This window comes from Penicillium manginii (genome assembly GCF_028828005.1).
Source record: "Penicillium manginii strain IBT 31320 chromosome Unknown utg000001l:1.0-3466041.0:1.0-3467806.0, whole genome shotgun sequence".
NCBI lineage: Eukaryota > Fungi > Ascomycota > Eurotiomycetes > Eurotiales > Aspergillaceae > Penicillium > Penicillium manginii.
Window position 1 is genome coordinate 965,542 of NW_026643102.1, and position 16,510 is coordinate 982,051.

Below are 16,510 nucleotides of genomic sequence, written 5' to 3' on the forward strand. Positions count from 1 at the left end.
CAATCATGGCAATCGATGATTCAGCTACGATCAAACCAGCCTCCATTCTCCCATTCACCCGGGGTATAAGTCGCGCCCTTCCTGGCATCAAGATCGACAAGGCCGCTCAGAAGAACATTCAGTCTGGCGAAATTAATTGGTTTCATGACCCAGCCATCAAACCCGACATCAATGTACTTCTGGCATTCCGACTCGAGCAGCGAGGCAGATACCGCGAAGATGGGGACTCGGGCGTTTAGCTTGGCTTTTTCGGAGAAAGCTTCGGGGGTGACGTTTACTTCGTATTCGCGGATCATTCGAGTGGCTGCGTATCCATCTGCGATGGGCATCTGTTTCCGCGTTAGTATGTGCTCGATAATGAGGAATGAAATTCGTGACGTACCTGTATATCCATCATGATAACATCAAAGCCCTTGCTATTCGAACAGAAGGCATTCGCACAGGCCTCGCCGTTGCCAGTCAATTCGACCGTGTGGCCCAACTTCGTGAGGCGCTTGTGGATGATCCTGGAATTGATGGGGTCGTCCTCCGCGACGAGGACGCGCAATATTCCGGTGTTGGCCGGTACGATCGAGGTCGGAGTGGTGGAAGATGGGATGTTGGATGATATGGTTTGGGCGGTGCCGACTTCCGGAATTGGCATGCGGGGGAAGTAGGATTGTTCCTCTTTCTGCTGCAAGGCTTGTTTCAAGACACGTTCGGAAACGCGAACAGCGCCCATCGGAACTCCTGAATCTTGGATATTCGCTGTGCCTGGAGTGGGAGGGGTCTTCAAGGCTTGCAATGTCATTGGAGGGGTATGTGTGACAATACCCAGGCTCGCGAGCGGATTCTGTGAGTTCGACAACCGCGGCTCACTAAGCGAAGAGGACGACATGGGTGGCGATATATGGCTGCTAATTGCAGGACTGGTTGGCTGAAACCTCACATGCTTACTGTCCATACTCTCGCTTCGAGATTTGGTGAACGGGGTCTCCTTCATAGCGCTGATCAGTCGGTCGGCCTGACTCTTCTGACTCTTCCCACTGCGAGAGCTATTTCCGCTTCGCAGACTCTCGGTGCTTCGTCGGCGAACATCACGGCTCTCAGCAACACCCCCGACAAGAGTGAACTCTCGGTCTGATATTATAGGCGTAGCTGGGACAGTAACGGGTTGTGTTGAGATGTTTGGTGCACTGGGATGTGTCGGCTCGGCTCCCTCTGGCAACTTGAACTGCAACATGATCTTGAAACGGCTTCCCTTACCCTCTTCGGATTTCACGCCCAGTTGACCCTGCATGTTGTGAACAATCCTCGCTACCAGCGCAAGGCCTAGACCAAGAACCTGTCGAGATCCGCTCTGTGGGGTCTCGGGCGTCTCCTCCGTTTCATGTTCCTCATCGCAGTAATCTGCATCAGTCGAGACCTGCTCGAGCTCTTGGAACATAGCTTCCAGCTTCTCCTTAGACATACCTGCCCCGGTATCAATTACCATCATTTCAATGGCGCAATGGTCTTCCAGATTCTGGGTCGCAGAAGGCCACAATTCCACGGTAACCGCTCCAGAGACAGTCTGTTGGATCGCGTTCGATATGAGGTTGGAAAACACCTGGCGCAAGCGTCGCTGGTCGCCGATCAATAGTGGAGGGATGCCCGGCTGGACAGAAACGGAATATGAGATGTTTTTCCTCTTTGCCTCACCAGCAAGCATATCGCTCGACTCTCGAAAAGTCGCCTCAAGGTCGAATTTTTCGGTCTTGATGAGCTCCTGGCCCTTTTCCATATTCGTCAGATCCAGGAGATCATTGATAACGTAAATCAGTGACTTAGACGCCGAGTGCGATTTCGTCAAACTGTCACGGGTCTCGGCATCGAGAGTTCCTTCCAGCGCAATCTCGAGGTAATTGATGATGGCGTTCAGAGGTGTGCGAACCTCGTGGGCAGAATTGGCAAGGAGGAGCTTGGTGAGTTGAGAATTGTGCATGGCAGCCTCTTTCTGTCGCCAGACCTTGATGAACTTCCCGTAAACAAGGCACAAGACTGCAGCTGTCTCGACATCGGATTCAGACCACTCCCGCGATTGACTCAGGACGGTTTCCCGCCACGCTGCGAAACTGTTGCGAGGCTCCAGATACCCTGCCGTGGCTTTCTTTTTGGCAATATCGTAGGGATTTCCTGCCCACTTGATTTCTGTGAGCTGGCCCTTGCGGAAGAAAACTATGAAGTCATTTCCGCCAGTCGAAAGCGGCACATAGAGCATTCCAGAGATTGCCTTAAGGCCCGGTGGGTAATACAAATCAGGGAAGTCTTTGATAATGTCGTGTGACGCCATCACCGAACTGATTTGTCGCATTCGAATAAATTCCAGCAGGGCAAGAACTTCTTGCGAGTGTTCATTATCACCCAGGACTTTGGTTTCGTCCCGGATCGAGAGAGCACCATAGTCTGCGCCGAATAGTTGCAGCAAGTCATCAGACGAGGCAATGATATAACCAGAGGGATTAGCTTCGGTGGGAACCGTGTTAATCAACTTCCGAGCTTGAAGTCGAGATGCGTACGAAAGCCGCTCGATGTTTTGAGAAACAGTATCTCCAAGAAGACGACACATTTTCCGAACCGGAAACGAGACGCGCATACCCTGACTACCATAGGAGTGGCATGATATAAGCCCCCATAGATCGTTGAAGGCACTCACACTGATGGACATTGATGATCGCACTTGCATGTGACGCAGGTATTTGATATGGATAGGAGACATGGCTCGCAGGTACGCATGTGTCATGTCCAGAGGAGTCTCCAGATCCTCCATCGTCCGACAAACCAGGCGCGAAGTCTCGTGGTCGCAGTCGTATAAGAGACGAACCTTATTTATCTTGTATAGCTCGCGGGCTTGGGCGGGGATATCGGATGCAGGGAAGTGAAGTCCTTTGTAAAGATCAATTGAGGCTTTCGGATCGGCCAGCTCAGCCACGACAAGTCCATTCCAGCTGCTATCAAACTGATAGATCAAAACTCGGTGAAATCCAGTTAGCTCTTTGACTAGACCAGTAGCAACGTTGAGCAATTGGTCTAAGTCGGTGGTCCGGCCAAGCTGTTCTTGGATCTGGGTCAACATGCTGAACACATCCATTGCCGCTGCTTCACCCCTTCGCCTTCTGGCGTGGCGGAGAACGCGAAGTGGCTGGCTGATGTTAATGGTGCTAGCAGCAAACTGTTCTGCGGTTGGCATGCCCTTCAATGTGTCGATTGGAACGGCTGGGGTTGAAAGTCCAGCCACGTTCAATGGATTGACCTCATCGTCTTCCATTTCAAATTCACATATAATCATATCCTTCTGAGACTGGCTGACATGGGCGGCACACCAAAATCGACGTTGACCTCCAGAAGGAAGAGGTATTGACAAGATGAAGACCTCGGGGCCATCGATAATTGGGTCGTAGGCGTCGTCTCGAACGAAGTCGATGTGATCTAGCAAGGCGTCTGCCTGGTCGTCGCTCAAGACGTCGCAGAAATTCTGAAGCTCGAAAAGCTGTTTTGGTGTGTAACCCATGATTTGGGTGGAATTTTCACTGACAATGCGAACGACAAGTTGATTTGCCGACTCCTCTCTCATCACAATCATCAGACCAAAACACTGCACAGCGCCCGGGAATCGGATCGGCTCGTCTTCGCAATACTGAAATGCCTCCCCGTCCCTTCCGGTGATAACTGCGTGTCCCCCTTCAGTCTCTATATGCTTGAAGCGTGCAGTGACATGCCCATACTGCTCATCTTGTGAATGAGGTGACGGTGCTTGTGGCTCTGCTTTTGGCTGATTTTGCTGCTGTTCCGAATGTCTTGCAGAACCAACCCCCGAGTGAGTTCCACTTTTCACCCTAGCAAATATTTCCGGATGTTGAGCCACCTCGGATGCCATGGAGTGTGTGCCCAACTCAACATTATCATTTGTGGCATAGGTCTCGTGGCGGGGAACGTCGGCAGGGATTGTAGGCTCTAGATTCGTTTCAACGGAGGGGTATAACGGCGGTGGTGACTGGCATTGTGACTGCGGTTGGGATTGAATTTGCGGGGGAGTGTTAGATTGCAACTCGTTCCAGGCTTGGGCGGAGATGATCGGGTATTGGCGAGCCCCCTCTCGAACAGGCGAGATCGGACCCCGTGGCTGTGTAGCTGTTGGATCAACTGAGACGACCGATCGGATGGGGAAAACTCGATCGATGCTATCGAACCCTGTGTCGGAAGCTTTTGCGTGTTGTCCGTCGTCGTGTGAGACCGATTGCGACCGCTCCCTGATGTCTGGCCGGCTTGAGGAGATGTCGATCGAAAGCGGTCGGTTCGAGGGCGCTTCGCTACCGGAACGTTGTCGCGCGGTCCCCGGTCGACTGCCTCCTGGACTGGCTGGACTAGAGGACATCTTTGCGCTGGAGCCCGAGGCGGGAACAAGACGATGTATGAGACCCGAGGAAGGGACGATCTGAAATGAGGTTCGGATGTAGCGATTGCGGGTTGTATAGGGGTCGATCGGTGCGTGTGCGAGCAAAGCAAACGAAGAGTTACACCATCGGCGAGTTTAGTCTGCCACTGTTTTATAAAGACTTGAGCGGTAGGTCTCGCAACCCACACAGCTCACGCAATTATTATTATCGATGCTCCCGCGGGTGAAACACCACAGGAATCCGAACAAAGGTGGGGTGGATCTCCGCTGTTGAGTTCATCAGGGAGTGTTATCGACCGGGAGGCGTGTCGATCGGACTGCAAGAGATGTGTGTACCTGGGAGAATGGAATCCGAGAGAATGGAAACCGGACGACGATCTGGAGAAGCCAGAAGAAGTGGAGAGGAGGGAAAAAAATCCCTATGGAGGGGCAAGCGGAGAGTGGCCAGCCAGCATGTGGGCAAAAAAGGAAAAAGGGAAGTGATGTGCAATCCGCTGTCAACCGACCAAACTTTGGAGTGTGTCAGGCGCGATTGGATGTTAGGCGCGCAAGATGGAGTAGATGGAGCAGATCGATCCACTGTGTAAGGGCTCCATGGGGAGCATTCATCCGACAGATTGGAACAGTGCGGGATTGGCTTGCATGAAATGGGACTGGATTGGGGGGGTCAGTCAAGAGAAATTACGGGCCGACCATTTTGATGAAGGGATTCCTGGGATTCCCTTGGGCCAACTGTGGCTCAGCGGGGGGCGTATTCGGTACCAGAAAAAACTTAAGGAATACCAGGATTGAGTAGGTACCTGGTACTCTGGACACCTGAGGTGGCTCACTTGTGGTGTTCTGAGTGGGACCCAGCATCATCATGACCATGTCATATCAAGGTGTGCCCATGCGTTAAATCCTCATGACATCATCAGGGGAGGATCGATTCAATGCTGTCGCAGCATGGCTCGACGATGAGGCTTGCAGGCACCATGCAGGATGACGAAATCTCAGACTATCTTTGGATAATCGGCACGGCCTCGCATTCCAACGGTTCCTGGCCCCATTGTGTTTACCCAAAATGGTGTGGTGTGAAGAGGCTTTGCGCGGTCGGCCGAAGGGTCGGCGACAGGGTCATAATGAGCCACCACGGTGAATGGTTTGCCACCGATGCGGCTACTCCGTACCAAGGGCAGTGATGAGTCGAACGCGATGGAAGCAATTGAAGCGGCAAATGCAAATGGAAATGTCAGAGGTCGATGTTTTTGGTGGAGGTGAGTGGCGGAAGTTGAAGTTGACGTTGATGGATATTCATAGGAGGAAGTCACGGGTTGTTTGGACAGAATGGGAGATTAAATTGTATCCCTCGACTTCATCATCTTTGCCAGTGGTAATAAGAACAACAATTGACTATTGGTTTTTAAACGAATTGAAGAAGAAAAGGTGAAAATTCTGACAACAAACAAGCTGGACTGTGCGGTGGCGATATATTTAACACTAGTCAGGAATGGTGGTATACCTAGGTACAACTTGAAGCAGGACTACCAGTGCACAAGAACTTGAACTTGAACGAGGTGAAAGAGTACCGAGTTAGGTACCTAATAGGTATTAATTTTGGAACAATATATAAAATATTCAATCCACCAGAAAAACGATTAACACCGCCCGGAAACAAAAGGCCACACTGGGATGCACGCGGTAAGTTGCAATGAGTATAGAACATTAGCAGAAATGTATGCACTTGCGAAATGACAGACAGCCGACCAAGTATAGGGATATTGAAGTAAAAAATCTAGCCAACTCAAGATGCAGAGAAGAGGAAAGAAAGGAAGAAGGAAAGGAAGGTAGTAGAAGGGAAGAAAAGGCGGGAGACGACGAGAAAACAACCCATTCCAAATCGATTCTGGCAAGGCCCTATTTCGGCGCCACCAGCAATTCTGCCTCAATAGTCGACCTGGTCTCAGAAGACCCAGTCCTGCCACGGGTATTGCCGCCGGTCGAAAACCTGTGCTCGGAACGAGGTGATCCAGGAGAAGTGAACGAGACCACAGTCGGTGCAGGCGAGGCGGGCAGATTCATATTCTCGATCGAGGTTTGACGAATGACCTCATGGAAATCGGGCGTGCTGCCCATCAGGGAATCTCGCTGTCTCTTTCTCCTGGACTCGGAGTTCGCCATGGAACTCTGGAAACAACTCGCGAATGGGTCTGACTCGAAGGTATGGAGCGCATCCAGTGTCGGTGTTGGCATGCTTGGTACAAGCTCGTACGATGGCCAGTTGTGTGAATTTAGCATGGCGTGGACATTCAGTTGACTGGATCGGCGTCGATAATCCGTTGATTGGGCATCCTCGAGGTCTCGTCCGTTTCTGGGCCCATTCCCACCTCTATGGAAAACGCAAGGCGTGCGTGAGGAAAGGAAAGAGCGTAAGTTTTTGAGGATAGCATATTCGAGTTTCAGTTTGAGGCCATATAGAACTGTTCTCGACGGATCTGCAAGAGTGGGCACTGTGACCGTGGTCACGATATCAACGCCGCTCAGAAAAATAAGGATCATGTTGATGATGATGAGATGTGTGATCACATTTCTTCCTTCCTTCCCCCGAATCGCGATGATAGGCCCCAGCGCACGACGCACCTCGCGGATGTAAATTGTGCAGATTATCAACTCTGGCACTTGGAGCATGAAAACTTGGGTTCGCGTGAAGATGGGGATTGCAAAGCGGAAATTGTCATTGCCAAGACCAGAGCCGAAAGTCAGCGTCACCATTGTGACAAAGACCGCGACTCCGTTGATAATTATCACCCAAATGATCCAGCGAAAACGGGTGATATCTGGTAAAATGAGATGCAAACGCGAGTAAAGGACGAAATGTTGAGCGTTGACCATACAGCCCCAGCCGATGGCGGCGGTGATCGTTAAACCGAGCTTGGTTTGAGGTGCAGCAACAACAAACAACACCAAGGACGGGATGGCATCTAGCACGACCCCCCAGGAGGCAATTTGCATGCTCACAAAGTAGAGACCGCGGTGGCGTTTGAATAGATCGAGAGAGGAGATCCCAACCTCAAGCCCACTGTATGCTCCTATGGTATATAAGATAATCACTCCAACGATGATCTTGTTTTCAGTTTCTGAAAGGATCTTCGCAACCTCTGGGGGGAATTGGAACATGCCGACGAAATCAATCGCCATGGTGCATCGGTCTGCATAGAGGCTGCTGCCAATTCCGGAGGTGTTGAAAAAATAGCAAACCAGAGCAAGATCGAGAGGACTCGGTCATGTCCAGGGTTAGAAGAAACACAGACCAGGAGATCGACGGATGCAGCCACGGAGATCTCTCATAATGGGTGGATATATGCATCTAGGACAGGGGGGCTAGGCGGCTATTCCCGCGGAATCGAGGCGTTCGGGCTTTACAGGGCTTGACAACGAGGTCCCCGGGTCAAATCTGATAAGGTTAGAGAGTGGACGGATATGACAGGGGTCGAAAGAATCATGAACCTCTATAATCAGTGTGCTGGGCTAAGCTCGAACTGGTCAATGCACCGGTAGGCTACCTGATTCGGGATTCCCAATTGACTGTGCCTGATAGATGACAGGAAATGGATCCTTCAAGCGGGACGTGGGCCCGATGTGATCGATCGAGCGGATCGAAGCAATGACCATGTGAGCTTGCCAACATGGAGGGATGCCATAGTGAAGCATAAGGATTATGAAGAACAGTTCCTCAACCCTGAGATGGACTGTGGGTATTCATGATATTCCTTGGAAAAGAGCTCGCAAAGACCTCTGTGATCCAAGGATCAGTTTTCGTTTTCAGGGACAAAAGGGCAGTGGTGACGATGAGCTGGCCACGATGAATCGAAGCGAGGATCGTACGAAGCTATTGTCACGCCAGACAGGGATGGAGCGCGGCAAACAAAGAATGTCCAGGGAGAACTCATGCACCTGTCGATCCTTGGCCGTTGGTGGCGCTTATGAGATCGGCCCATGCGGGACAAAATTCAGTGCAAATTTTGATTTGGAATATTTACATCCCCGGTTGATCATTTGACGGATTTCATCCGGCCAATGGTGGTTGGTGGTAGTGGCATTTCTTTGTTCGAAGATGGACAGATCTAGGCTTTGGAGTGGAGCTTGATAGCGAGGAGAATTGACAGAGTATCCGTGATGAGCAATGACCAGAGCTTAGTTAGCTAGGTAGAATGGTAGGGCCAGGGCTCGGCAAATAATCCCAGCAAGTGAAGTATTCCGTAGACGAAGTAGGGTAGAAGTAGAAATGAAGTGAAGTGGAAGCGGAATGAAGTCGATAGTTCCTGCTAGTTATTGGATGGCACGTGCCCTTTGCTACTTCCGCCTCCGCCGCAGTTGACCCGCTTGGAGCTGTCAACGATGGTCTCCCTTTGGCCCTGGAGGGTGAGTCTCCTTTTTGAAGAGCTGGTTATGCATCTGATTCCTCTTGCTGACATTGACAGGGCGAGGATAACTCCCCAGCAAACTTTGAAAAAACCCTGTCCACTCTATCCACCAAGATCGCAGAGGCCACCACTCGTCTTGACCAGCACCGCTCCTCTGCTCGCCGCTTCAAAGCTCTCTGGACTCTCTATTCAACCTTTGCATATCTCTTCTACAGCATCATTCTTGCTCTGGTGCTAGGATGGGAGAGCTGGGGCGTCAAGGAGTACGCCGCCATTGCTGGCGGGCCCGTCCTGTAAGCTTCTCCGCAGCTCCAGCTTGAGCTGCAGTTTCAGTTTCAGCTATCGCAATACTCAGGCACTCACTAACCCATCATGTTCTTGCAGAATTTACGTGGTTCGCACACTTGGGTCCCGCATCTTTGAATACCGCATCACCAGGATCCAGCGCCGCCTGGACGACTACAACAAACAACGCGACGCGACGATCGAGAAGCTCAAGGTCGCCACCAAGTACAACTCTACCCAACAGCTTCTAGAAAAATACGGCGGCGAATCTCCCAAACAATTCCCATCGCCGAACAACAACGCAGGACCCGGATCAACCGAGAAACGCAACCCGTCTACTCCGTCGCAACCTGTAGCCAGAACAGGTCTACCCCCACCACCCACAGCCAATATCCGACGTGCTCCTCCCCCGGGTCAACAGCCACCCCTTACCGGACCCCCCGGTACATCCCCATCCCCACCGCCAGGCTTCGGCCAGGAATCGGGCGAGCAGCAGTTCCCACCGAACACGCCTTCCCCCGCCCCTCCGTCTCCTATCCCCCAGCCCGACGAACCTGGCTTCGCGCCGAACGCCTTCCCCAGCAGTTCCGGTCAATACATTGAACAGCCACACTGGTATGACCGACTCCTCGACGTCCTCCTCGGCGAGGATGAGATGCAGCCGCGAAATCGAATGGCTATGATCTGCGAGTCTTGTCGGTTGGTTAACGGCCAGGCTCCACCGGGGATCAAGACACCGGAAGAGCTGGGTCGATGGAGATGTGGCAGTTGTGGGGCTTGGAATGGAGTTGAGAGCGAGACTACCAAGATGCTCTCCAGCTTGAGGCAGCGGGCGCCTGGTCAGGGATCTTGGGATGCCGGACGGGAGGACGTCCCGGGGCAAATTGAAGAAGAAGACGCAGTCTTTGTGCAGAATAGCGAGGGGGCTGCCGAGTCGGCCAAGGAGGAATCTGAGGAGGAGGAAGTCGACCAGGAAGAAGAAGAGAAGAGCGAGCCCGAGCCAGTGAGACGATCCAAAAGGAAGGGCGGGAAGAAGTAGTGGATAGCTCTGTTTTACTGTTCATCACCGATTGCAATAAATATCTTCTGCTGGGGTACTGCCACTTTTCTGTGTCAACACTCATGCGCATCTACTCGTATTAGTTAGCTGGCAGCTTGCGGGCAGACAGCACAAGATATACTACCCAAGCTACAACAACACATTGTGCATGAGAAGTCTCTTCGGGACATATCTAGATACCTCGCGTAATCGACTCGGAGGCCTATTAAATGGCTTCTCTATATCATGATTCTATATAATAGTAGCTAGGTACCATTGTAGCTTATCGTGGAACATATCGTCAGAATCTAAATCTTCAATCTAGTACCTACTAGGTACCTACTAGTAGTACATTACTATTACCTTCAAGTTCAAGTTGTTATCAACTTTTTGAAACTCCGCAATAGGTTCATCATCGATCGTTCGTACAAGTTTTAAAGGCCATCAACAAAATAGTATACCTCGGATCCAATATGAACCTTCGCGTTTCCAACCACCTACGATCTAGGTATATCATTAACAGTGGAAAACATAGGTATCATTGAAAATAAAACGAGGCTCTTTCTCTTCCTCATGAAAGCTAAACGGTAGACATCGCCAAATCGCTTAATGCAGATTGAAACACAGAGAGAAATATTGCGCATCCAATGGTAGCGACATCCTTCGCCTGAGAGAAAACCGTGCCGAACATTTTGACCCCTTTCAAAGGCGAGTTTGTGAGGCAGCAGTCCATTCTGAACTGCACGAGAAGCTCCTTATATGTAATCCCAGGAATTTCAACCTCTCAAACAACGAAGTTCTCGCCACCGAGGGATGAGTGTTAGGTGGTACCATCGCTTTCCATGCATTTTGAAGCGACCTTCCGACAGACAGGAATCATGCCGAACGTCGCTGCATTTCTGGGGGTCAAACAAGAGGAAGATAGATCTATTCTCGTCTCCATGTGTTCACGCCTCAGTCTCTTCCTTCTTGTAAAGGCAGCCGAAGGCCGTACCGCAGTTAGGCAATAGTTCGTAGTTGCCATTGATATCACACTCCAGATCCATTCCCACCAGCCACTGAACAACAAAAGGATATTAGTCTTTGGTATCCAAGTTCGTTAGAGTCGTACTTACACATTCATGGCATGTCTGACTATTTGAGTTGTCGCTCATACCGAACGTTATATTCTTTTGTATCAGTATGCCATTCCAATAGCACCATCGACAAACGCCAGTGGTAGGCAGAACCTGGGGAATATGTTAATAACCAGCGATTTGATTGTTGGTTGCAGTTCAAGTGGTTAACCCGGCAACCCAGGTGTACTGCGCGAGCTCTCTTGCGATTTAGTACTCCAAGTCCTGCTTCAGACTTTTCTGAGGGCAATGAGTGACATCTGTCAGAGTCGCAGTACTAGCAGGAGCTAGACGAGGAGGAGATGATGGGAGAGAGATGGTGATATGGACGAGAGAGAGAGAGAAGCTATCTAGACATGGCAAAGGCTAGGCACCCGTCCTCAACGACATCGAGGCTGCTTTGCTCATCAGGCGGACCAGACCCAGTATCTGTTGGTATTTGCTTCCACCAATATGAGATGTCTTGCATGGCCAGAAACCGTTAAAATCAGGCCAACGTAGATCTGAGCGTACAAGGGGGTCACAGTGCGAGCTTTGGCATTAATCGTCTGTAACCATCCTTGGAAGCTAGCATGCAGCAACAGCAACAGCAACAACACACCAGGTTGAGTTACTGAGTTTCCATCGGATCACTCTGCCCCAGTTCATCCCCCTTGCCCATCGCCAGCTCCGCCTCCCTCTTCTTCTTTCTCTTAAGCTTCTTCTGCTCTCCGCGATGCAAACCCCTCTCAAGACGGGTCTTCTCATCCTTCTCTGCATTCGCCGCCTCCCTAGCAAATAGTATAGGGATAGCCAGATAAGAAGCCCTAACCTCCGCCTCCTCGCGGAAAGCCACACCCTCAACAACCTGTATTGCCTCGAGCGGGCCCTGCTTAGGCCCGTACCGCGCGGTGCAGGTGTAATTTTTCAGCACGCCGGTGATCTTGAATTCAACCATTCGCTCTTCCTTGAGGATACCCTGTGCTTTATTGCGTGGGTGCTGCACGTCGACGCCATCTTGGATGAATCGGCGGAGAATGGGCAGGATACCGACTCGTTCTGCGAAGGATGTACATGCTTCCAAGTCACCGCGTGAGTCAACGAATATAGCCCCGATAGTAGACTCGACGATGTCGCAGAAGAACTTGTCCGCGTGCATTTGCGCCAGGGGTAGCCAGGGGTACTGGTCACTGGATTGGAGGGCGGTGGTTGTCTCCTCGCGGTACGTGTTGTAGCGAGCTATACTCGCTTTGCGGGCCTTGTCTGTGATATCACCGTTGTAGCGCAGAAAGTCGTACAGGTGGATTCTCTTGGGTGGATGAATCGGGTCGGAGGAAGGGTCTTGATCTTCTATGTAGAGGCCCATACATAGGAACGCGAGTAGATTGGCGTTTGTGAGTGCGTGCTTGAGGAGTGTCATTTGGCCCTGGGGAATCTTCTGGGGAAGGATGGCGAGACTCGAGACGACTATCATGTCCAGGACTGCGTCGCCGAGATATTCGAGGCGGTTGTAGCTTTGGCTGCCGTCGTGGCTACCGGAGGCGTGAGTTAGGGCTTCACTCAGCAGCGACGGATCGTTGAAGGTGTAGCCCAGTAACACCCCCAGGGATGTTGGGTAATCGCATCCAGGACCTCTGTCGGTCCCAACGCCCAGGGAAGATGCTGAGTGATGATATCCAGGTCCCTTCCCTGCCATCGGACGGTTGCAATGAGAGGGAAGGCCGTCCTGCAGAATGTCTACTTCTGGCAAGAAGCGATACAGACATGTCTGCGCTTTTTCCATGCCACCGTCCATGTACGCAGCTCCAATCAATGCCTCCACAACGTCTGCAATGACTTTGTTGGCAAGCTGGCGCTTTGGAATTTCCCTCGAAAGCTTTTCTTCCATCGAAGGCGCTGACCAGCTTGTCGGCGTGAACCGGTCCGCCAGGATGTATGCGTCGAGACCAGCTAGCAAGGCCGAGCGAGTGAGATTCGCATTGCTAATGAACTTATCTCTTTCTACCGAGAGGCGCGCTTCCTGCCATGTTGGATTGGCGTAGTAGAGCTGGCAAGCCACAGTGTACTTCAGCACAGAGTCTCCGAAGAACTCATACAGCTGATAGTCAGTCCGGGCTTGGGCAATGGGCATGGTGATTGCCGTCAAGACATGGCCGATGTCGTTGAAGCCGACCCCCTTCAGGATCGTGCTGGCTAACTCCTGTGCAACTAGTGTTGCCTCGAATCTGTCGAGAATAGCGGAGAAAAAGCGCCCAACGATGCCCGTCTGGGCAGGGACTTTGCTAACTGTGCATCCAGTTGCCGGAAAGACTTGTACCTTTGGCGGGAGAGCTGGAGAACCGCCCATCTTGGACCCTTGATACATCGTGGCTGGGTTCAGGAGGTTTCGACGCTGGGGCAGGGATTGGCATTCCATGCTCACGGTCTGCTTTGTCTGGTCGACGACCCAGTTGATGAAGATACGCGCTTCGGCGTAAATGGATGTGTCTCGGATAAAACCCATTGGAGCCCCGGCAGGGTCACGCTCAAAGGATTCCATTACCAGCTCCGTTCCATCATTGTCTTTCAGCCAATCTTCGAACTGCTCTGGCGGGATATTTGGAACAAAAGGAACAACGTAGTCTTCCTTCTTAGGATTGCCTCGAGAAGAAGGTGCCTTGAGGAGTAGGGCGGTGATCTGCTGCATCGTCGAGATGTGCTCCGGTGCCATACCAGTCAGAAGCTTCGGAGACGAGAACTGTACCAGGAGCTGCCTTTCCAGGGACCAGTAGAGGGTGATTGGCGCGGGCATGGCCACCGGCATGGGCAATACTATCGACGTGGTTAGGTTCTCATCGACGATACCGTCGATCGAGAAGGTTAGTTCCGTCTGATAGTACCGCCCAGGCGATGTCCATGCACACGCCAGACACACGTATGGGTCATACTGCCCTGCAATCCAGACACTGCTAGACTGGGTGGGTGCTGTCATCGCGTTGGACATTTCTAGTTCCGTTTTCTGAGTCGCTGGTAGAAGGTTATCATTCACGAGCCCGTATCGCCAGAGGGCCTCGTAAGCCAGAAAGGAAGCTTCTTTTGTTGCAGCACGTTCTGTACGCCACCAGCTTTGTCCTTGGGCTCGACGGACAGCAGGGTGAACCGAGGATGGAAGTAGAACACTTGCCTGCACCAAACCAGTGCTGTCTTCTTCGAATGTGAAGATGGGACGATTGTCGTTGTCTTTTGACTTTGGTAACACTGAACAAAAATGATGCAGGTGTTGGACAGATTCATCAGCAGACAGACAAGCACTATTAAACAAAGATTAGACTAGATGGCAAGACATCGGGATGTAAACAGTAATACCTGGTGGAAGGAACAAACAAAAGCCCTTCGACTATTTCGGAATATCGTTCCAGGTCCTGCATTTCCTTCTGCCGTCTTCTATCATCCAAATAGGTATCCACCATAACTCTCTCTAGCTGTTGCCATTTTGCCACATCAATCTTGTCATCCTCTATAGATGCCATGATAGTGTATATTGACGCTTGTCGACGTGCTCTGCCTCTTCTCTGGACAAATGACTTCAAGTTTGCTGGTTTGTCAAAGCAAATCACCAAACTGCACGAGCTAATATCAAGACCCTCTTCCAGGACATCAGTTGCCACGAGGAGGTTCTTTCTACCGGCTCTGAATTCCGATAGAGTATCTCCTTGCATGTCCTTGCTCACAAGATCACCCAGACAATCGCCATTTTGATATGATGACCATCCCACATATGGAGCGCTTTGAAACATTCCCTTTGTTCTGGGGTGCAGCGAAATTAACTGTGCTAGCACGCCAACAACCGCCCGTCTTTGGGCGAAGACAATTGCAGAGAAGTCGGCTTGATCCATTTGTTTCAGGTATTCAAACAGTGTCGCTAGCTTGTGTGAAATATGGAAACTCTCTGATTCGTTTTCTGGCACAGACATACCCATAAGAAGTTCCAAGAGATACACCCGTTCCTTGCGTTTGATGCCCGTCATCTCCTTGTCATTCTCGACCGAAAGCCGGAATTGCTCGATTGATGCCTTGATGAAGAAGTCCGTGGCCCAGCCCCCGAGCTCCTTGTACATGTGCACGCTGCGTTCCACGAACTTGACAAGTTGTTCCTTGCAAAAGGTCTTACCCGAAACGAGAAACTCATGCGCCTCTGCCAGGTGATCTGGGTCCTGTCGCATGAGTTCGATGTATGGGTCGTCTTGGACATTATATTTTTGGATACAACGTCCGAGTGGATGCAAAAGTCGACTGTGGGGATTTTTATCCGGTGCAGTTGGTGTGTAGCTGAGGCGTTCGAGATGGGGTCGATGGACACATTCAAGCAGCTCGGTACGGTTTACCCGGGGCGTCTTGCATACAGCATTGAGATTTGCTTCTATTGCTTGCAATTCCTCCTTATTAGATCGAACGATTGGACTGGCCGTTAGTCCCAGGATACTCGGCACCGCATGTGCTCCATGGCTTTTCCGCAGCGGGTGGTAGTGCAATTCCATGATTCTATTCGCTGGGTGTCGGCGCCTACAGTGGTGTGCTGGAGGATTAAAATTAGCCTCGACACATGCAGATCAGTCCGCACACGTATGAGCCAGCCTACCTTCGTCGAATACAATCAGAGCCAAGTGCGACATCCGGACGAAGCCATGATTCAAGGCATCCGCCAGCACAGCGTGGGTGGATACAACTATACGGATATCTTGCAGCGCCTTGTCCCAAACGGACTGTTCTGTCCAGCGATCAACGTTGTCCAGGCCAGTCAACAAGCAAATTTGCACGTTCGGAATTTGTGTTTTCAGAACTTCATGCTGCTGGAAGCAAAGGGCCACAGTTGGTGCCAAGAACCAGATCAATTTGTGCGATGCACAGATTTCGAGCTCGGCCTTGATGCGCAACACGGCTCTATTTTGATCAGTCTACTGCTTAATTCATTTTCAAAATCAACTTACATATGAGTCTTCCCACTACCGGTATCCATCTGCAGCTCGATGATCAGCGTGGCCGTCAAAAGGGTGGTAATTGGTAATTGGACATACCGCTACAATGATGTTCTGCTTCATGCTCGCGTCCAGCATTTCCAGCTGATACCCCCGAGGCCTGAAGGTTACCACCTGCTCTGGGGTCAGAAGTAACGATGATTTGAACGCTTTTTCCATCATATCGACGTTGACTGTGATAATGCCTGCGTATATCGATTCAGGAGCAGGAAAAACCGTGCGGGTTCGAATTTACAGCGAAAACATTCGATAAAAGAGGA

At 51.2% G+C, this 16,510-nt stretch overlaps 4 protein-coding genes across 4 annotated transcripts; 1 reads left to right on the forward strand and 3 right to left on the reverse strand.

Annotated features, from left to right (window-relative positions):
• Positions 1-20: 20 nt before the first annotated feature.
• On the reverse strand, positions 21-4,393 carry fphA (putative sensor histidine kinase/response regulator; the record flags this gene model as incomplete). Its single annotated transcript, XM_057097017.1, has 2 exons — positions 21-329; positions 383-4,393. 2 exons carry the CDS (start codon positions 4,391-4,393, stop codon positions 21-23), a joined length of 4,320 nt encoding a protein of 1,439 aa, XP_056965510.1.
• A 1,917-nt stretch (positions 4,394-6,310) lies between these two features.
• On the reverse strand, positions 6,311-7,591 carry N7533_000368 (uncharacterized protein; the record flags this gene model as incomplete). Its single annotated transcript, XM_057097018.1, has 1 exon — positions 6,311-7,591. The coding sequence occupies one exon, from the start codon at positions 7,589-7,591 to the stop codon at positions 6,311-6,313; it is 1,281 nt and encodes a 426-aa protein (XP_056965511.1).
• A 1,200-nt stretch (positions 7,592-8,791) lies between these two features.
• Positions 8,792-10,141, forward strand: N7533_000369 (uncharacterized protein; the record flags this gene model as incomplete). The annotated part of the gene is made up of 3 exons (XM_057097019.1): positions 8,792-8,815; positions 8,875-9,110; positions 9,202-10,141. The coding sequence occupies 3 exons, from the start codon at positions 8,792-8,794 to the stop codon at positions 10,139-10,141; spliced, it is 1,200 nt and encodes a 399-aa protein (XP_056965512.1).
• Positions 10,142-11,866: 1,725 nt separating this feature from the next.
• Positions 11,867-16,412, reverse strand: N7533_000370 (putative RNA helicase/RNAse III; the record flags this gene model as incomplete). Its single annotated transcript, XM_057097020.1, has 5 exons — positions 11,867-14,525; positions 14,581-15,790; positions 15,854-16,155; positions 16,203-16,231; positions 16,290-16,412. The coding sequence occupies 5 exons, from the start codon at positions 16,410-16,412 to the stop codon at positions 11,867-11,869; spliced, it is 4,323 nt and encodes a 1,440-aa protein (XP_056965513.1).
• Between the last annotated feature and the right edge of the window lie 98 nt (positions 16,413-16,510).